We start from the raw sequence: 24929 nt of genomic DNA, 5'->3' as shown, positions 1-24929 counted from the left end.
CCCCCCATCACACAGTCCCCCTATCACACAGCCCCCCATCATACAGTCCCCCATCACAGAGTCCCCAATCACACAGTCCCCTCATCACACAGTCCCCCCCCATGACACAGTCCCCCTATCACACAGTCCCCAATCACACAGTCCCCCCCATCACAGAGCCCCCAATCACACAGCCCCCCCCATCACACAGTCCCCCCGTCACACAGTCCCCTCATCACACAGTCCCCCCCCATGACACAGTCCCCCTATCACACAGTCCCCAATCACACAGTCCCCATCACAGAGCCCCCAATCACACAGCCCCCCCATCACACAGTCCCCCCATCACACAGTCCCCCCTTTACAGAGCCCCCAATCACACAGTCCCCCCATCACACAGTCCCCCCATCACACAGTCCCCAATCACACAGTCCCCCATCACACAGTCCCCTTCAACACACAGTCCGCCCATCACACAGTCCCCCATCATACAGTCCCCCATCACAGAGTCCCCAATCACACAGTCCCCATCACACAGTCCCCCCCCCATGACACAGTCCCCCTATCACACAGTCCCCAATCACACAGTCCCCCCATCACAGAGCCCCCAATCACACAGCCCCCCCATCACACAGTCCCCCCATCACACAGTCCCCCCATCACAGAGCCCCCAATCACACAGTCCCCCCCATCACAGAGCCCCCAATCACACAGTCCCCCATCACACAGTCCCCCCATCACAGAGCCCCCAATCACACAGCCCCCCCATCACACAGTCCCCCCATCACACAGTCCCCCCCATCACAGAGCCCCCAATCACACAGCCCCCCCATCACACAGTCCCCCCATCACACAGTCCCCCCATCACAGAGCCCCCAATCACACAGTCCCCCCCATCACAGAGCCCCCAATCACACAGTCCCCCCATCACAGAGCCCCCAATCACACAGCCCCCCCATCACACAGTCCCCCCATCACACAGTCCCCCCATCACAGAGCCCCCAATCACACAGTCCCCCCATCACACAGTCCCCCCATCACAGAGCCCCCAATCACACAGTCCCCCCATCACAGAGCCCCCAATCACACAGCCCCCCCATCACACAGTCCCCCCATCACACAGTCCCCAATCACACAGTCCCCCCATCACAGAGCCCCCAATCACACAGTCCCCCCATCACAGAGCCCCCAATCACACAGCCCCCCCATCACACAGTCCCCCCATCACACAGTCCCCCCATCACAGAGCCCCCAATCACACAGTCCCCCCATCACACAGTCCCCCCATCACAGAGCCCCCAATCACACAGTCCCCCCATCACAGAGCCCCCAATCACACAGTCCCCCCCATCACAGAGCCCCCAATCACACAGTCCCCCCATCACAGAGCCCCCAATCACACAGCCCCCCCATCACACAGTCCCCCCATCACACAGTCCCCCCATCACAGAGCCCCCAATCACACAGTCCCCCCATCACACAGTCCCCCCATCACAGAGCCCCCAATCACACAGCCTCCCCATCACAGAGCCCCCAATCACACAGCCCCCCATCACACAGTCCCCCCATCACACACTCCCCAATCACACAGTCCCCCCATCACAGACTCCCCAATCACACAGTCCCCCCATCACAGAGCCCCCAATCACACAGCCCCCCATCACACAGTCCCCCCATCACACACTCCCCAATCACACAGTCCCCCATCACACAGTCCCCTTCAACACACAGTCCCCCCATCACACAGTCCCCCCATCACACAGTCCCCCTATCACACAGCCCCCCATCATACAGTCCCCCATCACAGAGTCCCCAATCACACAGTCCCCTCATCACACAGTCCCCCCCCATGACACAGTCCCCCTATCACACAGTCCCCAATCACACAGTCCCCATCACAGAGCCCCCCATCACACAGTCCCCCCATCACACAGTCCCCCCATCACACAGTCCCCCCTTTACAGAGCCCCCAATCACACAGTCCCCCCATCACACAGTCCCCCCATCACACAGTCCCCAATCACACAGTCCCCCATCACACAGTCCCCTTCAACACACAGTCCGCCCATCACACAGTCCCCCATCATACAGTCCCCCATCACAGAGTCCCCAATCACACAGTCCCCATCACACAGTCCCCCCCCATGACACAGTCCCCCTATCACACAGTCCCCAATCACACAGTCCCCCCATCACAGAGCCCCCAATCACACAGCCCCCCCCATCACATAGTCCCCCCGTCACACAGTCCCCTCATCACACAGTCCCCCCCCATGACACAGTCCCCCTATCACACAGTCCCCAATCACACAGTCCCCCCATCACAGAGCCCCCAATCACACAGTCCCCCCATCACAGAGCCCCCAATCACACAGCCCCCCCATCACACAGTCCCCCCATCACACAGTCCCCCCATCACAGAGCCCCCAATCACACAGTCCCCCCATCACACAGTCCCCCCATCACACAGTCCCCAATCACACAGTCCCCCATCACACAGTCCCCTTCAACACACAGTCCCCCCATCACACAGTCCCCCCCATCACACAGTTCCCCATCATACAGTCCCCCATCACAGAGTCCCCAATCACACAGTCCCCTCATCACACAGTCCCCCCCCATGACACAGTCCCCCTATCACACAGTCCCCAATCACACAGTCCCCCCATCACAGAGCCCCCAATCACACAGCCCCCCCATCACACAGTCCCCCCATCACACAGTCCCCTCATCACACAGTCCCCCCCCATGACACAGTCCCCCTATCACACAGTCCCCAATCACACAGTCCCCCCATCACAGAGCCCCCAATCACACAGTCCCCCCATCACAGAGCCCCCAATCACACAGTCCCCCCATCACACAGTCCCCCCATCACACAGTCCCCAATCACACAGTCCCCCATCACACAGTCCCCTTCAACACACAGTCCCCCCATCACACAGTCCCCCCCATCACACAGTCCCCCCATCACACAGTCCCCAATCACAGAGCCCCCAATCACACAGTCCCCCCATTACACAGTCCCCCCATCACAGAGCCCCCAATCACACAGTCCCCCCATCACACAGTCCCCCCATCACACAGTCCCCCCCATCACACAGTCCCCCCATCACAGAGCCCCCGATCACACAGTCCCCCCATCACAGAGCCCCCAATCACACAGTCCCCCCATCACACAGTCCCCCCCCATCACACAGTCCCCCCATCACAGAGCCCCCGATCACACAGTCCCCCCATCACAGAGCCCCCAATCACACAGCCCCCCCATCACACAGTCCCCCCATCACAGCCCCCCCAATCACACAGTCCCCCATCACAGAGCCCCCAATCACACAGTCCCCCCATCACAGAGCCCCCGATCACACAGTCCCCCCATCACAGAGCCCCCAATCACACAGTCCCCCCATCACACAGTCCCCCCTGTCACACAGTCCCCCATCACACAGTCCCCCCATCACAGAGCCCCCAATCACACAGAGCCCCCATCACACAGTCCCCCCCATCACACAGTCCCCCCATCACACAGTCCCCCCATCACACAGTCCCCCATCACAGACCCCACAATCACACAGTCCCCCATCACAGAGCCCCCAATCATACAGTCCCCCCATCACACAGCCCCCCATCACAGAGCCCCCAATCACACAGTCCCCCCCCATCACACAGTCCCCCCATCACAGAGCCCCCGATCACACAGTCCCCCCATCACAGAGCCCCCAATCACACAGTCCCCCCCATCACACAGTCCCCCCATCACAGCCCCCCCAATCACACAGTCCCCCATCACAGAGCCCCCAATCACACAGTCCCCCCATCACAGAGCCCCCGATCACACAGTCCCCCCATCACAGAGCCCCCAATCACACAGTCCCCCCATCACAGAGCCCCCAATCACACAGTCCCCCCATCACACAGTCCCCCCTGTCACACAGTCCCCCATCACACAGTCCCCCCATCACAGAGCCCCCAATCACACAGAGCCCCCATCACACAGTCCCCCCCATCACACAGTCCCCCCATCACACAGTCCCCCCATCACACAGTCCCCCCATCACACAGTCCCCCATCACAGAGCCCCCAATCATACAGTCCCCCCATCACACAGTCCCCCCCATCACACAGTCCCCCCATCACACAGTCCCCCCATCACACAGTCCCCCCATCACAGAGCCCCCAATCACACAGTCCCCCCCCATCACACAGTCCCCCCATCACAGAGCCCCCGATCACACAGTCCCCCCATCACAGAGCCCCCAATCACACAGTCCCCCCCATCACACAGTCCCCCCATCACAGCCCCCCCAATCACACAGTCCCCCATCACAGAGCCCCCAATCACACAGTCCCCCCATCACAGAGCCCCCCATCACACAGTCCCCCCTGTCACACAGTCCCCCATCACACAGTCCCCCCATCACAGAGCCCCCAATCACACAGAGCCCCCATCACACAGTCCCCCCCATCACACAGTCCCCCCATCACACAGTCCCCCCATCACACAGTCCCCCATCACAGACCCCACAATCACACAGTCCCCCCATCACAGAGCTCCCAATCACACAGCCCCCCATCACAGAGCCCCCAATCATACAGTCCCCCCATCACACAGCCCCCCATCACAGAGCCCCCAATCACACAGTCCCCCCATCACACAGTCCTCCCATCACAGAGCCCCCAATCACAGAGCCCCCAATCACACAGTCCTCCCATCACACAGTCAAAATTTGTTAAAAAATGAATTCGGAACTAAACAAATTGCACGTGTCTAATTTTTATTCAATAAGTAGTGTGGGAGGTGTGGTCCCCCCCACGCTACTAATTGAATAAAAATTAGACACGTGCAATTCGTTTATTCATTCCGAAATTTCCAAATTTTTCAATTTTAATGGAATTGGGGTGTGGGGGGGGGTGCGGTCTGACGTCACAATTACCTTCAAAAACGGACAGACTGAGAACTCCTTTGATCCCGTTCTCATCCGGCCCGATGCCGCATATATAAGTGCCTTCGTCTCCCTTCAGTAATCCAGTGATGGTGACAGTAAAAAAACTTTGCCCTCTGGAGTCGACCAGCTTAATCCGCTCCAGGAACTGGTTGGACGCGTAACCGCTGTCGGAAACGACCGTCTGTTTGCATCTCCCGGGGCGGGAGCCCTGCAGGCAGCAGAACTTGCGGCTGTATTTGTTGGCCTTGGGCGTTGGGGAATAAAAGCACTGGATGGTGACGTCCCCGTACTCCTTTCCGCTCACTTTCCGCGGACAGGCGATTTCATCGGACTCTGCGTGGAAACAGCAAATAATAGAAACGGTGAAATATCAGCTTACTGATTATTTTTTAAAGCCCAACTAGAGTAGAAAAGCCTGTCCCCCTGCCAGCATGCTGCAGAAAAGGATCCTAGTTTTCTACGTGGAAGCAGTGGTCTCTCTGCAGAGGTCTGAGATGCCCCCTGCTGAGTCAGAACTAGAGCCCCCCCCCAATCAGAAGGGAGCATGAGCTTTGCTGGTTGGAGGGTTATAGGTTTGACTCAACAGCCACAGCTTGAGTAGAAAAGCCTCTCTCCTGCCAACACGCTGCAGAAAGGGATCCTAGCTATCCGTGTGGAAGCAGTGGTTTCTCGGCAGAGGTCTGCCATGGCCCCTGATGGGTCACAGCTGGAGCTCCCCAATCAGTAGGGAGAAGGAGCTTTGATTGGAGAACTATCGCTCTGACTCAGCAGGTGGGTGTGCCAGACCTCTGCAGAGAGACCACGGCTTTCACACAGATGTCTGCCATGCCCCCTGATGAGTCACAGCTGGAGCTCCCCAATCAGCAGGGAGAAGGAGCTTTGAATGGAGAACTCTCACTCTGACTCAGCAGGTGGGTGTGCCAGACCTCTGCAGAGAGACCACGGCTTTCACACAGATGTCTTCCACGCCCCTGATGAGTCACAGCTGGAGCTCCCCAATTAGCAGGGAGAAGGAGCTTTGATTGGAGAACTCTCACTCTGACTCAGCAGGTGGGTGTGGCAGACCTCTGCAGAGAGGCCACGGCTTTCACACAGATGTCTGCCACATCCCTGATGAGTCACAGCTGGAGCTCCCCAATCAGCAGGGAGAAGGAGATTTGATTGGAGAGCTCTCACTCTGACTCAGCAGGTGGGTGTGGCAGACCTCTGCAGAGAGACCACTGCTTTCACACAGATGTCTGCCACGCCCCCTGATGAGTCACAGCTGGAGCTCCCCAATCAGCAGGGAGAAGGAGCTTTGATTGGAGAACTCCCACTCTGACTCAGCAGGTAGGTGTGGCAGACCTCTGCAGAGAGGCCACGGCTTTCACACAGATGTCTGCCACGTCCCTGATGAGTCAGAGCTAGAGCTCCCCAATCAGCAGGGAGAAGGAGCTTTGATTGGAGAACTATCGCTCTGACTCAGCAGGTGGGTGTGCCAGACCTCTGCAGAGAGACCACGGCTTTCACACAGATGTCTTCCACGCCCCTGATGAGTAACAGCTGGAGCTCCCCAATTAGCAGGGAGAAGGAGCTTTGATTGGAGAACTCTCACTCTGACTCAGCAGGTGGGTGTGGCAGACCTCTGCAGAGAGGCCACGGCTTTCACACAGATGTCTGCCACGTCCCTGATGAGTCACAGCTGGAGCTTCCCAATCAGCAGGGAGAAGGAGATTTGATTGGAGAGCTCTCACTCTGACTCAGCAGGTGGGTGTGGCAGACCTCTGCATTGAGACCACGGCTTTCACACAGATGTCTGCCACGCCCCCCGATGAGTCACAGCTGGAGCTCCCCAATCATCTGCAAAGCCTTACAGCTGGACTTCTTGAGAAAGCAGCCACAGAGTTATAGGCCTGACTCAGCAGCCACAGCCGGAGTAGAAAATTCTGTCCCCTGCCACCATGCTGCAGAGAAGGATCCTTTGCTCTGTATGTGGAAGCAGTGGTCTGTCTGCAGAGATCTGACATGCCCCCCACCCCCGCTGGGTCAGACCTGTAACTCACCAACCAGCAAAGCCCATGTTCCCTTCCGATTTGAGAGCTCTGACTCAGCAGGGAAAATGTCAGACCTCTGCAGAGAGCCTGCAGCTTCCCATGGAAAGCAAGGGGTCCTTGTCTGCAGCATGCTGGCAGGGGACAGGCTTTTCTACTCAAGCCGTGGCTACTGAGTCACACCTATAACCCTCCTACCAGCAAGACTCATGCTCCCTTCTGATTTAAAAGCTCTATTTCCGACTCTGCAGGGGGCATGTCATACCTCTGCAGAGAGACCACTGCTTTCACATGGACAGCAATGGATCCTATTCTGCAGCACGCTGGCAGGGGACAGGATTTTCTGCTCAGGCTGTGGCTGCTGAGTCCGACCTACAACTCTCCAACCAGCAAATGTTTCCTTCTGATTGGAGTGCTTTAGCTCTAAAGCAGGGGACATGTCAGACCTCTGCAGAGAGACCACTGCTTCCACATGGAGAGCAGAGGTGTCCTTCTCTGCCGCATCCTGGCAAGGCACAGGCTTTTCTACCCATGGGACGCCCTTGTTTTGTGGCACCTGCAATGCATTTAGCTCCTTTAAACTGAATTCGGTTGGGTTTTAAGCAGCCAGTGTTTGGATATTTGTATACATTGTATCCATTACAAAGCCCTGGAAGTTATTTTCCAGATGTTGTGTCTGATGGTTCACATCAAAAGAGGAGAAAAAAGAAACATAATAACATTCATGAATTAAGGTTTACATTTAACCCCTTGCTTACCCGACACCTAAACCCCCTTCCTGCCCAGACCAATTTTCAGCTTTCAGCGCTGACGCACTTTGAAGGACAATTACTCGGTCATACAACATTGTACACAAATTACATTTGTATCATTTTTTTCCACACAAATGGAACTTTCTTTTGGTGGTATTTATTCACCACTGGGGGGGGTTATTTTTTGCTAAACAAACAAAAAAAGACAGAAAATTTTGAAAAAAAAAAAAAAAAAATTTCATAGTTTGTTATCAAATTTTGCAAACAGGTAATTTTTCTCCTTCATTGATATTTGCTGATGAGGCTGCACTGATGGGCACTGATGGGCTGCACTGATGGGCACAAATAAGACGACACTGATAGGCACTGGTAACATGGCACTGATGGGCACTGATAAGACGGCACTGATGGGCCCTGATGGGTGGCATTGATGGGTGGCACTGATAGATGTTACTGATGGGCACTGATAGGTGGCACTGATGGGCACTGGTAGGTGGCACTGATGGGCATTGGTAGGTGGTATTGATAGGCAGCACTGGTGGGCTGCACTGATAGGTACAGATAAGGCGACACTGATAGGCACTGATAAGGTGGCACTGATGGGCACCGATAAGATGGCACTGATGGGCCCTGTTGGGCTGCACTGATGGGCACTGATGGGCTGGCACTGATGGGCACTGATAGGTGGCACCGATGGGCACTGATAGGCACTGATAAGGCGGCACTGATGGGCACTGATAAGACAGCACCAATGGGCCCTGATGGGTGGCATTGATGGGTGGCACTGATAGATGTCACTGATGGGCACTGATAGGTGGCACTGATGGGCACTGGTAGGTGGCACTGATGGGCATTGGTAGGTGGTATTGTTAGGCAGCACTGGTGGGCTGCACTGATAGGTACAGATAAGGCGACACTGATAGGCACTGATAAGGTGGCACTGATGGGCACCGATAAGATGGCACTGATGGGCCCTGTTGGGCTGCACTGATGGGCACTGATGGGCTGGCACTGATGGGCACTGATAGGTGGCACCGATGGGCACTGATAGGCACTGATAAGGCGGCACTGATGGGCACTGATGGGTGGCATTGATGGGTGGCACTGATAGATGTCACTGATGGGCACTGATAGATGTCACTGATGGGCACTGATAGGTGGCACTGATGGGCACTGATAGGTGGCACTGATGGGCACTGGTAGGTGGTATTGATAGGCAGCACTGGTAATGAGGCACTTATTGGTGACATTTATAAGTGGCACTGTGGGCACTGATAGGTAGTACTGTGGGCACTGGTAGGTGGCGCTGGTGGGCACAGAAGCCTCTGCCAAGGCTCTCCACGATCAGGACTGATGTCCCTCTCACAGCCTCCAGTGATCGGCTTTTTTTTTTTTCCTCCTCACGCTACCAGTGTGAGGAGAAAAAATAGCCGATTACCGACTCTGTTTACATCACTTGATCAGCTGTCATTGGCTGACAGCTGATCATGTGGTGAGGGGTCGGGATCGACCCCCGATCTGTGATCAGCCGATTCTCATAGACTCGCTAATTACAAAGCGCGCCACGCTCGTGCCCTGCAGGGGGGGCGCGCAGGCCGCTCGAGCGCGGGAGGACGTTTATGGACCCCCTCCCGGCAAATTAAGTCTTTCGGCTACAGCGCGGACGGGAGGTGGTTAAAATACAACAAAATTCATGCAGTCCTGAAATCTACACAACTCTGCCACACAGCCCAGCCTTGTCTGGCCGGGCAGGAGACCTGATTTTTCTGTGTTGCAGTTTGGAAACACTTACAAGTCTTGTCCCCCCCCCCCCCCCCCCAGGGGCCAATGACTGGGCAGTCATAGGAGAAACAGCATAACAGATAAGCTCATCTCTATGACACTCTGCTCTCTCCTCCTCGCAGCATGCTCCTTGTTAGGACACATCAGCGCTCCAACTGATTGGCTCCTAGTGCTGCTTCTCCTTCATCCAATCTAAACTCTTCTGTACGAGGGGGGTGGGGGGGTCTTTAAAAGGCGGATACCAAGTCACATTCAGGTACTGCTTGCTTTAAAAAAAATGCCACATTGTATAAATGATTACAGAGCTGTGTGAATTATTAAACTAAAAAAAGAAGATTTGTAACTGATTTTTGTTCTAATTAAAACCTTTGGACTTCGGACCTTCCTCCTTCTTTGGCTCTGATTGCTGAATTTCAGCCATGCCTGACGGACTGGAACAGCCCCCGCCATTGTCTTCCATTCTCAGCACTTACTTTTATTTTCGATTCCGAAAAAAACTGAAACGGAAAAACTCATCTGAAAAAAAAAAACAAAACTGCTACGATCTGTGGCAGGGGGCGCTATACATGAAAAGAAAAGAACCTTCCTCCTTTAACCACTTCAGCCCCCCGGGAAGATTTGCCCCCCCCCCCCCCATTCCTGACCTGGCCATTTCTTGCTGATACGGCGCTGCGTCGCATTAACTGACAATTGCGCGGTTGTGCGACGCTGTACCCGAATCAAATTGACGTCCTTTTTTCCCCCCACAAATAGAGCTTTCTTTTGGTGGTATTTGATCCCCTCTGCGGTTTTTATTTTTTGCGCTTTAAACAAAAAAAGAGCGAAAATTTAGAAAAATGAAAATACAATATATATATATATATATATATATATATATATATATTTTTTTTTTTTTTTTTTTTTTTTTTTCATCCAACATTTTTATTTATAAAAAATGTAAAAACAAACTTCATAAAAACTGATATATCATAACTAATATCATAACCGTAGACATATGCTGCAAACGTCTGCACATCAATGGATAACAGGAAGTATATGGATTGACGCGTTTCGTCCAAATAGAGGGCTTCTTCATGATCCACTTTTCAGTGTTTTTGGACCATATAGCTGATAAATTATATAAACCATATATTAATTCCAAAAGATAAAAACACAGTATTTTAATTTTTTTGCTATAATAAATATCCCCCCCCCCCCAAAAAAAAAATTCTTCATCAGTTTAGGCCGATATGTATTCTTCTACATATTTTTGGTAAAAGAAAAAAATCGCAATAAGTGCATATTGATTGGTTTGCGCAAAAGTTATCGCATCTACAAAATAGGGGATAGATTTATGGCATTTTTATTATTTTTTTTTTACTACTAATGACGGCGATCTGCGATTTTTTAGCGGGACTGCGTCATTGCGGCAGACACATCGAACACTTTTGACACTTTTTTGGGACCACTGACATTTATACAGCAATCAGAGCTAAAAAAATAGCCACTGATTACTGTATGAATGTCACTGGCAGGGAAGGGGTTAACACTAGAGGAGGGGATCAAGGGGTTAAGTGTTCCCTAGGGAGGTGTTCTAACTGCAGGGGGGGGGATGACTGGATGAGGAGAGAGATCGCTGTTCCTGATTACTAGGAACAGCAGATCTCTCTCTGCTTCCCTGACAGAACGGGGATTTGTCTGTTTACATTGACAGATCTCTGTTCTGTCTCAGTGAGGAGCGATCCCGGGGGGGCGGCGGACATCGTGACCACCGGCCACGCGCATCGGCTCTGGTGCCGTACCGCACGCACCCCCCTAGAGCTCTTAAAGCGGCCAACGTACACCTACGGTGATTCGTCCCGGAAAGGGAGCCAACCTGCCGCAGTATAATGACAGCAGCTGATTGGCAAGCCCACATCATTAAAAAAACGATCAATAAATGGTGTATTCCATGCTGTTCATACTAGCTCAGTCACTAGGAGATTCCTTTTCTGTATTCTGCAACAAAAACCTGGTTGATCCTTTTGCTCTCTATCTCCCCCTTCTGTCCATATCCCCAATGCAGCTAGGGATTTTGCAGAGTAGTGTTGGCAGCTCTGCACATGCTCAGTTTTCAGTGAGTTTCTATACTGAGCATTTCCTCCCTATCAGATCTGAGCAGCCCATGTGACTATAGAGTCACACATGTGGGCGTATACACAGTGGTAAATGACAGCCCACTCCCTCCTCCTCCACGCCCACTAACCAGCGAAACACAATGGGGGTGGGATATTACATGCAGATTAACGGAGGCTTCACCTCCCTCTTATTCTTAGACACAGGCTGGAGGGGGGCGACTGGCAGAAATCCACCCACGCTTTGTTTCTGCCAAAAAATAATAAATATTTAATTTCAGATATTTATTTATATTACAATTTTAAAACAGTTTATTGACATTATTTATTTATTTTTACTCTGTATTCCAAAGGCTGTTTTTGGAACATGTGATCAGCAGCAGAGGACTAGAAGCTCCTCCTGCTTTTGTTTCCCTGCAGACAGGCTGGGAGAGAGCTGGGTCATGTGACCACTGCATATCGATTAGGAAAAAGGGACTTGGATGTTTTTTGTTTTTTTTCATTTAGGCACCAGGGCTTTAAAAAGTTCTCAATGTCCGGGGGCAGGAAGGATCGATGATCATGTGACCCCTGTGATTGGCTGTCTTAGTGGTCCCATGATTGGGAGCCAGTCCCACCAGATAGTTACTGGGGGGGACCGAGAGCTGTCTTTGCTGGGAGTGCGCTCTCAACACAGAAACATCAGCCACCCAGTAAAACATATGTGCGGCATGTGGGGGTTTATACCCCCCCTTGTCGCTGTATATATGTGTTACGTAGACAGCAACGGGTTACAGAAAAAAGATAACATTTTAGCCCCCATGACTAAGCCCTTAGGGTGGGACGAAACGCATCGGGGCATGGCCTGGACGGAGCCAGGCTGAAGACGCTTTAATTTACGTTACACTCTGGTCTTGTTGTTGGGTGGCAATTGGATCTTTCTCTTTTCTAGATATGCAAATCAGTTATAGGGTTGTTATGGTCAAGTTGACGCAAAAAGACGCTGATAAATTTGGCCTGCACTTGGTGACAAAAGAGTTAAACTAATATTTTTTTCTTCTTTTACTATATGTACACAGTTTTTCAGCTTACGAGTAAGCATTAATTACAAAGCAATCGATTCCCAGAGCACCCTGGGATAGTTAAAAAAACAAAATATGGTTGGTAGTACCCTGCAAGGCACCTCCATCCCCATTGTACATACAAATGCAGAACTCCCGAAACGCGTTGGGTCACCATAGATGCTATGACACACTTACCGTGAACTATTTGATTACTGTATGTAACCATGTAATGGATCTGTATATTTGGGCCAACTGTTTGGTAATATGACACCTGTCAGGTCACCTGAGTCCAGGTGATAGATGGACCTTGTTGGGGTCTGGAGTGCACCACAAGTTAGTGAACCCTACGGCTGATTGCTGTGGATGGAGCTCTAGGTGATAAAGGAGAGCAGGTACTCTGTAGCACCAACACGGATCACACTGGGAGCTAGAGCATGAGATTTCCCAGGGCGCGGAATCTAAGAGCCAGCGGGTGTTCACCAGAGGCCCCTAGTGGCGGGGATGGATTTAGCTGCAGTCTGGCTCCAGGTCCCAACCCCTATGGCCTCCCAGCTCACGCTCCCGATAGACTACAGGAAGGTAGAGAGGAAACAGCAGACTGCAAAAACAAAGGATAGTCAGGAGATAGCCAAAGGTCAGGGGCAACAAGCAGGTAAGGATAGTCAGGAGATAGCTAAAGGTCGGGGCAACAAGCAGGTAAGGATAGTCAGGAGATAGCCAAAGGTCAGGGGCAACAAGCAGGTAAGGATAGTCAGGAGATAGCCAAAGGTCAGGGCAACAAGCAGGTAAGGATAGTCAGGAGATAGCCAAAGGTCAGGGCAACAAGCAGGTAAGGATAGTCAGGAGATAGCCAAAGGTCGGGGCAACAAGCAGGTAAGGATATTCAGGAGATAGCCAAAGGTCAGGGCAACAAGCAGGTAAGGATAGTCAGGAGATAGCCAAAGGTCAGGGCAACAAGCAGGTAAGTATAGTCAGGAGATAGCTAAAGGTCGGGGCAACAAGCAGGTAAGTATAGTCAGGAGATAGCCAAAGGTCGGGGCAACAAGCAGGTAAGGATATTCAGGAGATAGCTAAAGGTCGGGCAACAAGCAGGTAAGTATAGTCAGGAGATAGCTAAAGGTCGGGGCAACAAGCAGGTAAGGATAGTCAGGAGATAGCCAAAGGTTGGGGCAACAAGCTGGTAAGGATAGTCAGGAGATAGCCAAAGGTCGGGGCAACAAGAAGGTAAGGATAGTCAAGAACAAGCCAAGATCAGTAACTGGAATCAGAAGTAGAACACACAGCAAGTTGCACACAGAAGCCAAACACACAATATTGATCATCAGAGCTGGCTTGCAGTGCGCAGGTTAAAATAGAGTTCCCTGAGAGCCATGCTTAGAGGAGAGATCACTTAAGCAGCCAGGTGAGAGTGGCTGGGCTCTTAAGCTGAGCACATGGAGAGGTAAGCTGACAGACAAACATTACTGCATATCCACCTTTCTCCAGTGTATGTATATTGGAGATTTATGGGATTTTTAAGGTGCATATTAAATCAATAGAAAAATCAATAGAAAAAATAATTACAAAGTGTACATTTTATTAATACCATAAAAATAACGTAATTGCATTAGAGAAGACTCATACAGTACAGTCCTTAAAGGTACAGCACGATGGTGTGGTTCCCAACATGTTTCGCCCTACAATGGGGGCTTCCTCAGAAGATGGTGTCCAAATGAATATCAGAGCCATCCCAAGTAGGGATGAGCCGAACACCCCCCTGTTCGGTTCGCACCAGAACATGCGAACAGGAAAAAAGTTTGTTCGAACACGCGAACACCGTTAAAGTCTATGGGACACGGACATGAATAATCAAAAGTGCTAATTTTAAAGGCTAATATGCAAGTTATTGTCATAAAAAGTGTTTGGGGACCTGGGTCCTGCCCCAGGGGACATGGATCAATGCAAAAAAAAGTTTTAAAAACGGCCGTTTTTTCAGGAGCAGTGATTTTAATAATGCTTAAAGTCAAACAATAAAAGTGTAATATCCCTTTAAATTTCGTACCTGTGGGGTGTCTATAGTATGCCTGTAAAGGGGCGCATGTTTCCTGTGTTTAGAACAGTCTGACAGCAAAATGACATTTTGAAGGAAAAAACTAATTTAAAACTACCCGCGGCTATTGCATTGCCGACAATTCACACAGAAGTTCATTGATAAAAACAGCATGGGAATTCCCCAAAGGGGGACCCCTGAACCAAAATTAAAAAAAAAAAAAAAACGTGGGAGTCCCCCTACATTCCATACCAGGCCCTTCAGGTCTGGTATGGATATTAAGGGGAACCCCGGCCAAAATTTTAAAAAAAAATGACGTGGGGTTCCCCCTAAATTCCATACCAGACCCTTCAGGTCTGGTATGGATTTTAAGGGGAACCCCGCGCCAAAAAAAAAAAAACGGCGTGGGGTCCCCCCAAAAATCCATACCAGACCCTTATCCGAGCACGCAACCTGGCAGGCCGCAGTAAAAGAGGGGGGGACGAGAGTGCGGCCCCCCCCTCCTGAACCGTACCAGGCCACATGCCCTCAACATTGGGAGGGTGCTTTGGGGTAGCCCCCCAAAACACCTTGTCCCCATGTTGATGAGGACAAGGGCCTCATCCCCACAACCCTGGCCGGTGGTTGTGGGGGTCTGCGGGCGGGGGGCTTATCGGAATCTGGAAGCCCCCTTTAACAAGGGGACCCCCAGATCCCGGCCCCCCCGTGTGAAATGGTAAGGGGGTACTTACCCCTACCATTTCACTAAAAAACTGTCAAAAATGTTAAAAATGACAAGAGACAGTTTTTGACAATTCCTTTATTTAAATGCTTCTTCTTTCTTCTATCTTCCTTCATCTTCTGGTTCTTCTGGTTCTTCTGGCTCTTCTGGTTCTTCCTCCGGCGTTCTCGTCCAGCATCTCCTCCGCAGCGTCTTCTATTTTCTTCTCCTCGGGCCGCTCCGCACCCATGGCATGGGGGGGGAGGCTCCCGCTCTTCTCTTCTTCTTTTCTTCTCTTCTTCATTTTCTTCTCCGGGCCGCTCCGCATCCATGCTGGCATGGAGGGAGGCTCCCGCTGTGTGACGGCGCTCCTCGTCTGACAGTTCTTAAATAACGGGGGCGGGGCCACCCGGTGACCCCGCCCCCCTCTGACGCACGGGACATGACGGGACTTTCCTGTGGCATTCCCCGTGACGTCACAGGGTAGTCCCATCAAGTCACCGTGCGTCAGAGGGGGCGGGGTCACCGGGTGGCCCCGCCCCCCGTTATTTAAGAACTGTCAGACGAGGAGCGCCGTCACACAGCGGGAGCCTCCCTCCATGCCAGCATGGATGCGGAGCGGCGCGGAGAAGAAAATGAAGAAGAGAAGAAGAGAAGAAAAGAAGAAGAGAAGAGCGGGAGCCTCCCCCCGTGCCTTGGGTGCGGAGCGGCCCGAGGAGAAGAAGATAGAAGACGCTGCGGAGGAGATGCTTGACGAGAACGCCGGAGGAAGAACCAGAAGAGCCAGAAGAACCAGAAGAACCAGAAGATGAAGGAAGATAGAAGAAAGAAGAAGCATTTAAATAAAGGAATTGTCAAAAACTGTCTCTTGTCATTTTTAACATTTTTGACAGTTTTTTAGTGAAATGGTAGGGGTAAGTACCCCCTTACCATTTCACACGGGGGGGGCCGGGATCTGGGGGTCCCCTTGTTAAAGGGGGCTTCCAGATTCCGATAAGCCCCCCGCCCGCAGACCCCCACAACCACCGGCCAGGGTTGTGGGGATGAGGCCCTTGTCCTCATCAACATGGGGACAAGGTGTTTTGGGGGGCTACCCCAAAGCACCCTCCCAATGTTGAGGGCATGTGGCCTGGTACGGTTCAGGAGGGGGGGGCGCACTCTCGTCCCCCCCTCTTTTCCTGCGGCCTGCCAGGTTGCGTGCTCGGATAAGGGTCTGGTATGGATTTTTGGGGGGACCCCACGCCGTTTTTTTTTTTTTTTTTTGGCGCGGGTTTCCCCTTAAAACCCATACCAGACCTGAAGGGTCTGGTATGGAATTTAGGGGGAACCCCACGTCATTTTTTTTTTAAATTTTGTCCGGGGTTCCCCTTAATATCCATATCAGACCTGAAGGGCCCGGTATGGAATTTAGGGGGACTCCTACGTCATTTTTTTTTTTAAATTTTGGTTCGGGGTTCCCCTTTGGGGAATTCCCATGCCGTTTTTATCAATGAACTTCTATGTGTATTGTCGGCAATGCAATAGCCGCGGGTAGTTTTAAATGAGTTTTTTCCTTCAAAATGTCATTTTGCTGTCAGACTGTTCTAAACACAGGAAACATGCGCCCCTTTACAGGCATACTATAGACACCCCCCAGGTACGAAATTTAAAGGGATATTACACTTTTATTGTTTGACTTTAAGCATTATTAAAATCACTGCTCCTGAAAAAACGGCCGTTTTTGAAACTTTTTTTTGCATTGATCCATGTCCCCTGGGGCAGGACCCAGGTCTCCAAACACTTTGTAGGGTAATAACTTGCATATAAGCCTTTAAAATTAGCACTTTTGATTTCTCCCATAGACTTTTAAAGGGTGTTCCGCGGCATTCGAATTTGCCGCGAACACCCCAAATTGTTCGCTGCTCAGCGAACTTGCGAACAGCCAATGTTCGAGTCGAACATGAGTTCGACTCGAACACGAAGCTCATCCCTACTCCCAAGATATATTGCAATTGATAATGGTTCAGGGGGTCAGGCACACCATCATGCTGTACCTTTAAGGACTGTACTGTAGGAGTCTTTTCTGCAAAACCCTGCATTTGTACGTACAATGGGGATAGAGGCGCCTCACAGGGTACTACCAACCATATTTTTTTTTTTTTTTTATAGCAATTATTAGTTGGAAGACACCTGCTGCCCACTTTTGGTTGGCTGTACCCGACATTCCAGTCCTAGGACATTATTATATTCATGTCTGCTTTGCATTATGTGGAATTGCTCACTTGCAGGTGTGCTGCGTGTCTTGCCCCCCCCCCCCCCCGGTGGCTGAGACGGTCTTTTTCCCAGGCGATGCCGATCCATCATGCATTGTCCCCGCTTGTCCCATCCTGGATGGGCGGCGCCAGTGAGATGCATCAGCTTTGGGACACATAGCACTGGCCTAGCCAACATGTTGCAGCTTCCAGATCACGTGATTACTGTCACGTGACTCGCACTCCTGCGTTGTCCTTTCCCCTACTACGACCAGGGCTGGTGGGGTTCATTTTTAGTCCCACCTTCCCCCTGGGTGTCGTCCACCCAGTGTTGGGATGGCTCCTGTGATGGGCCTGTGGGGCTATAAACAGCAGGGCTCAGACACTGGACATGTGCAATTTGTTTCGTTCCAAATTCGTTTTAATTTTTACAAATTTTCGACAAATTTGTTAATTCGTAAATATCTAAATTATCGAAAACCCGTTTAACAAATTTTTCTGAATATATGAAAATTCGTAAATTCGAAAGTTTGAAAATTTTAAAATTCGGAAATTAGAAAATTTGAAAATCCGAAAACCCGAAAAAAAATCAAAAATCTGAAATAATAATTAACTAAAAGTAACTTAACTATTACTAACTATTAAATTATAGGTATTGGAATTTCCTTTCAAATTTGTCTGCTAGTGAACGTAACGAATACGAAATTTTCCAAAATTATGAAGCATCCGAAATAACGAATGCCGCATCTAAAAGAATGGAACGTAAGGAATTAATAATAATAGATAACAATAATAATAATAAAAACATTTTATTATTATTATTATTATTTTTTAATTCATTCCATCCCATTTGTTTAGATGCGGCATTCGTTATTTCGGATAATTTGGTAACTTCAGATAAATTCGTATTCGTTACGTTCACTAACAGCCAAATTTGAAAGGAAATTCCAATACCTATAATTTAATAGTTAGTTATTCTTAGTTAGTTAGTTATTCTTTCGAATGTTCAAATTTTCTTTCTTATTTTAGGATTTTCGAATTGACGAATTTACAAATTTTCGAAGGTTCACCTTCCAGCAGGACAACGACCCGAAACATACAGCCAGAGCTACAATGGAATGGTTTAGATCAAAGCATATTCATGTGTTAGAATGGCCCAGTCACAGTCCAGACCTAAATCACATCGAGAATCTGTGGAAAGACATGAAAATTGCTGTTCACAGACGCTCTCCATCCAATCTGACAGAGCTTGAGATATTCTGCAAAGAAGAAGAATGGGCAGAAATGTCCTCTCTAGATGTGCAAAGCTGGTAGAGACATCCCCAAAAAGACTTGTAGAGAAAGGGGGTTCTACAAAGTATTGACTCCGGGGGGCGCCATACAAATGCCCCCCCACACTTTTCACATATTTATTTGTAAAAAATTTTGAAAACCATTTATCATTTTCCTTCCACTTCACAATTATGAGCCACTTTGTGTTGGTCTATCACATAAAATACCAATAAAATACATTTAAGTTTTTGGTTGTAACATGACAAAATGTGGAAAATTTCAAGGGGTGTGAATACTTTTTTCAAGGCACTGTATAGGAAAAACCAAGCAGAGAAGACGGCTTCTAAGTGCAGAAATAGAACACTTTAATGACAAGGAAGGGTTAAAAACACTTACAGGATAGAAGTGAAAAACCGGCACATAAATGAATCCATAACGTCCAGCGGGATGCCTCCTGGGAGTCAAGACAGCTGCAGGTGGAAGTTCCAGCCCACCAGTGGTGGGAAACACTGTCTCTCTGATCCAAGTCGGAGGGCAGTGCTGTCCGGACCAGCATGGAATCCAGGCAACCGGAAGTGACGTCAGAGTGGATGGTACATGTTTCGGGGGCATGCCCAGTCGCTCCTTCTTCAAACCAATTTGGCCGGCTGGAACTTCCACCTGCAGCTGTCTTTACTCCCAGGAGGCATCCCGCTAGACGTTATGGATTCATTGATATGCCTGTTTTTCACTTCCATCTTGTAAGAGTTTTTAACCCTTCCTCGTCATTAAAGGGTTTTATTACTGCACTTAGAAGCGCCTTCTTCTCTGCTTTGTTTCATCATAGATGCTATGACACACTTATCATGGACTACTTGATCACTGTATGTAACCAGATGTAATGGATCTGTATATTTGGGCCAACTGTTTGGCATTAGGACACTTTTCTCCATTGTTAATACTGGCATGTACTCAATAAACCTGTACTATGTTTTTATTACTGGCTGTGTAGCGCTTCATCTAAAGTCCCAATGGGCCAAAACTCTGCATTTGTGGGATAGGTCAAAAGACAACAGCTGACTGCAACTCTTGAGGGTGCCTTTGTCTGATTGAAACCTCAGATGCCACCATCCAGCAGGGGAGAAGTTACTGCTCTGATTTAGTCGTTGGATCGTCTAGATTTTACTTTGAGCTTGAGCGAAGATGGATCGACTTCAGTACAACCAGCTTGCCCATGAATGGATCGAATCTCAGCCAGTCCCTGCTGAACTGGCCGACATTCGATCCATCTATGGGCAGGCTGGTTGCACCCAAGTCCATCCAATTTCAGTCGGTCCCTGTTGAACCGTCCAATATTTGAGCCATCTACGGCCGGCTTTGAGGTCAACTATGGTGGCACCTAGTGGCCACAGTGGGGAGCTACACCAGGCATTCCTGTGCCCCTACGCTGCAGTCACATTCAACTGGGCCTGTTCTTTAATGTTGAAGACATTTTTCAGGTTATCAAAGTGGCAGTTCTAAATAGGGTCAGAAACAGACTCCATCATTTACAGCCACGTGGGTACCTTCCTCCATTCGCTATCAGTCAAGGCAGATGTTGATAGTCCACCAATGTAATGAGAGGTGGGAAAGTATGTGAACACATTATATTTAGAGAACACAGTGATTTGGCAAACTTTCACACCCCTCGTCATGATCCTGGACACCGAAAGTCTGCCTAATAAAGTGTCCATTGAGCCTATCATGTCACATTTTTCCAGTAGCAGTACCAACAATAACCTTCCACTTGCCAATTTTGGAAAATATTTTGAGAATAGTGGGCTTGAGCCCACACCCATCACTTGCAACACTTCCCAATGAAATGTTCCATTTTAGTTATTTTACGCAACTCACCAGCTTCGGGGATCAATACGAGGTAAATCAAACCCAACAAAAACACTGGGTTATTCATGGCGACCCAGAAGGAGGATCCAGGAATTGGTTCTCTGTTTTTCCACTTCTTATGAAATCTGAGAAGAACAATGAAAAGATTTATAAGCCAAGGGGAAATTCTAGAATAAGATCTTTGAGCACGGTGAAGGAACAGGCACAATTGGCTTGGCATCCATCCATCTCATCAATATAAAATAGAGCAAAAGGGAAGAAGACATTTCCAAAATTAAAGGAGAACATTTACCAAAACTGACCATGATTGCTCAAGCTGCAATAGAATTTAGGGAACCTTAATGTGAGCTTCAGGCATGCCAAAGCAGCCTTTAAACCATAGTTGCACAACCTGTGGCCCTCCAGCTGTTACGGAACTGCAAGATATAAGACATTGCAAGGCTGACAGTTACAAACATGACTCCCAAAGACAGAGGTACGATGGGACCTGCAACAGCTGGAGGGCCACAGGTTGAGCACCCATGCTTTAAACCAATGTAAGACAACGTAAGACAATAAAGCATGGCTTAAGACCCAGAACTATGGGAGGTGTGCCCCAAAAAAGGCAAGGAAAGGACAAAGTCTAGTTACTGGTGTTCAATGTGGGGTGCATGTAGACAGATGCAGTCTGCTTCCTCCACTGTAGGTGGCGCCCCACAGCCTGGAGAGGAAGTCAGGGAAACGCGGTTTCTCTATGATTTCGTGGTTCCTGGAGACAGCTTTCTGATTGGCTGTGCTGCAATCCAGGTGACCCTAGGCAGTCATCTTTGGTCAGCAGAGTATTTTTAAGGCCCTACTCTCCAGCTTTTGGCACGCATTTGCGAGTGGGTAGTGTAGGGACACTTTGCTGACATGTACAGATTATGGCTGGAGTACAGCCAGAGTTACTCAATTAGGACGGAGAAGAGGTTGGGTTCCAATCGATGTTCTTTAAAGGGGACAGAAGACCCCATAACCTATAAATAACATAAATATATAAGTCCTCAGAAACCAGGTAAGGATACGCCTCTGAGGAGTACAGCTGAAGTATGGCCAGAATACAGCCAGAGTTACTCAATTAAGATGGAGAAGAAGTTGGGTTATAATCTATGTTTTTTTAAAGGGAACAGCAGACCCTATGACCTAAAAGTAACATAAATAAATAAGTACCCAGAAACCAGGTAAGGTTACACCCTCAAGGAGTAATGTCTGGAGTACGGCCAGAGTTACTCCGGACATAGAAGAAGTTGGCTTCTAATCTACTGTATGTTCTTCAAAGGGAACAGAAGACCCCATAACCTATAGATAACATAATTATATAAGTTCTCAGAAACCAGGTAAGGATACACCCCCGAGGAGTATGGCCAGAGTTACTCAATTAGGATGGAGAAGAAGTTGGGTTATAATCAATGTTTTTTTAAAGGGAACAGCAGACCCTATAACCTAAAAGTAACATAAATAAATAAGTACCCAGAAACCAGGTAAGGTTACACCCCCAGGGAGTAAAGTCTGGAGTACGGCCATAGTTACTCAGGACATAGAAGAAGTTGGGTTCTAATCTACTGTATGTTCTTCAAAGGGAACAGAAGACCCCATAACCTATAAATAACATAAATATATAAGTCCTCAGAAACCAGGTAAGGATACACCCACCAGGAGTAAGGCCAGAGTTACTCAATTAGGATGGAGAAGAAGAAGTTGGGTTCTAATCTATGTTCTTTAAAGGGAACAGCAGACCCCATAACCTAAAAAATAACATAAAGTTCTCAGAAACCAGGTAAGGTTACACCCCCAAGGAGTACCGCCTGGAGTACGGCCAGAGTTACTCAATTAGGGTGGAGAAGAAGAAGTTGGGTTCTAATCTATGTTCTTTAAAGGGAACAGCAGACCCCATAACCTAAAAAATAACATAAAGTTCTCAGAAACCAGGTAAGGTTACACCCCCAAGGAGTACCGCCTGGAGTACGGCTAGAGTTACTCAATTAGGGTGGAGAAGAAGAAGTTGGGTTCTAATCTATGTTCTTTAAAGGGAACAGCAGACCCCATAACCTATTAATAATATAAAGGCTTCAGAAACCAGGTAAGGTTACGCCCCCGAGGATCTCTACATTTCCAGCCCTGGTGAGAAAACCATGCTTAGAAATTGGCATCTTCTGAACACGAAGCATGAAAACCTTATCTTTCTTTCAGACGCTTAGCTTATCGGCTTCTTATTTAATTTGCTGCATGATCAAACAGAATTCTGATGAAATAGGCAAATTGCGATAGAACTTTAATCATGAAGCAATGAGGCAGATAAACGGAATTAGCTAGCTAAATATTTATTCCCGGAAACATCTCAAGGATTAATTGAGCCTTTTATATTAGAGTCTGCAGGACTGGTGCCAAGAGAACAAAGCAAATACATGAGGAGAGGTGTATTTTGTCTTTGGCTGGGGATTTCCCGGGAACAGTTTACTTCCTTGTACAATACCCAGGTATTCATATTAAAATATTATCTGACATAGGTAAGATCAGGTTCAACAATAGGTGAAACAAGACAGGATAGATAGAACACCACCACATCAATCCTTCCTACCTTCACTGTATACTATCATAAGTTTATGTAATATCTTCTATATTATATCTCATATACAGCAGACACTCAGTAAGCACTGAGCTTTATCACTTAATTGATTACATTACCATAAACGTTGTATTCTCAGTCTATATACATAGCTTGCTATCATTCTGGCCTCCAAATGCATTGGATTTCTTCTTTAGTCTCCCCTTGAGCTCTCATTGGGAGGGCAATTTTCAGCGGGAAAGTGTTGTGCGCAGTCCTGGCACCTCCATCAATTATTTTGATGCTGGCTGCTTGGGGATATACTGTCACTGAGGGGTGGTGTAGTGTTGCTAGTGGGGGATCTATTGTTGCTACGAGGTATTTTGTTTCTGGGGGTATCTACTTTTGTGGGGGGGGGGGGGCTCTATTGTTGCTGGGGCGGTCTATTGTTGCTGCTGTGGCATCTATTGTTGCTAGTGGGGGATTTATTGTTGTTGGGGGGGGGTCTATTGTTGCGGGTGGTGGACCTATTTTTTCTGGGGGGGGGGGGTGTACTCTTTGGGGGAGGTCTGTTGTTGCTTACTGCTGGAGGCTCTATTGATGCTAGCTGCTAGGGGATCACTTCAGGCTGGCCCCGTTTGTAGGTATAAATACAAACAATAAATAAAGATACATATTTTAAAAAAATATATTATTTATTTATATTTTTTATACTTTTATATTTATTTTCTATATTTGTATTATTATTTTTCCAGTAGTAAGAGGTGTAGCTATGTAAACATAAATATAAATACAGATTTAAAAAATATATATTATTTATTTATTTTTTAAATATTTTATTTCTTATAGGTATAGCTATGTAAACATAAATATAAATACAGATTTTTAAAAAAAATATATCATTTATTTATTTTTTAAATATTTTATTTCTTATAGGTATAGCTATGTAAACATAAATATAAATACAGATTTAAAAAAAAAATATATATATTATTTATTTATTTTTAAAATATTTTATTTCTTATAGGTATAGCTATGTAAACAATAAATATAAATACAGATTTTTAAAAAAATATATATTAATTATTTATTTTTTAAATATTTTATTTCTTATATGTATAGCTATGTAAACATAAATATAAATACAGATTTTTTAAAAATATATTATTTATTTATTTATTTATTTTTTATATATTTCAATCCATATATATATATATATATATATATATATATATATATATATATATATATATATATATATATATATATATATTTATTTTTATTTTTTTCATGGAGTAAGAGTTATCTTTGTGGTGCAGGTTTTTTTTATATATATAGCTCTGTAAAACATTAAAAATAAGTGCCAATACTGTTTAAAATCCAGTAATACTCTGTCTCACCCTGCTCTGCAAATGCTCACTTTTTATACTCCATTTTTGGCATTTTTCCAGCATTGTGCTGAAAATTACAGACCCTAGAGGCCGATCTGCCAACAGATTTCCCGCTGCTCAGGGGCTCTGGGCTTCGGCAAAATGGCAGCTTCCAGCAAGAAGAAACGGGAGCAATGCTGGAGGCAATTTACAGCACACACTAATTTTGGTAGCAGAATTATTAAATGCGATATATATGTTCCTGGCTAAAGAACA

The 24929-nt window shown here is 48.0% G+C and overlaps 1 protein-coding gene across 1 annotated transcript in view; it reads right to left on the bottom strand.

The window, feature by feature from the left end:
- Nucleotides 1-24929, bottom strand: part of LOC141110289 (polymeric immunoglobulin receptor-like) — a 68054-nt gene that overhangs the window by 21494 nt on the left and 21631 nt on the right. Inside the window, exons 2-3 of the mRNA XM_073601578.1 lie at nt 20730-20845; nt 4914-5258 (exon numbers count right to left, since the gene is read on the bottom strand). Of these exons, the coding sequence (XP_073457679.1) occupies nt 4914-5258; nt 20730-20787 (403 nt within the window). The 5' untranslated portion in view covers nt 20788-20845. The remainder of the gene's footprint in view (nt 1-4913; nt 5259-20729; nt 20846-24929) is intronic.

The sequence above is a fragment of the Aquarana catesbeiana genome, linkage group LG10, assembly GCF_042186555.1.
Source record: "Aquarana catesbeiana isolate 2022-GZ linkage group LG10, ASM4218655v1, whole genome shotgun sequence".
Lineage (NCBI taxonomy): Eukaryota > Metazoa > Chordata > Amphibia > Anura > Ranidae > Aquarana > Aquarana catesbeiana.
This window is presented reverse-complemented; position numbering and strand designations above follow the sequence as displayed.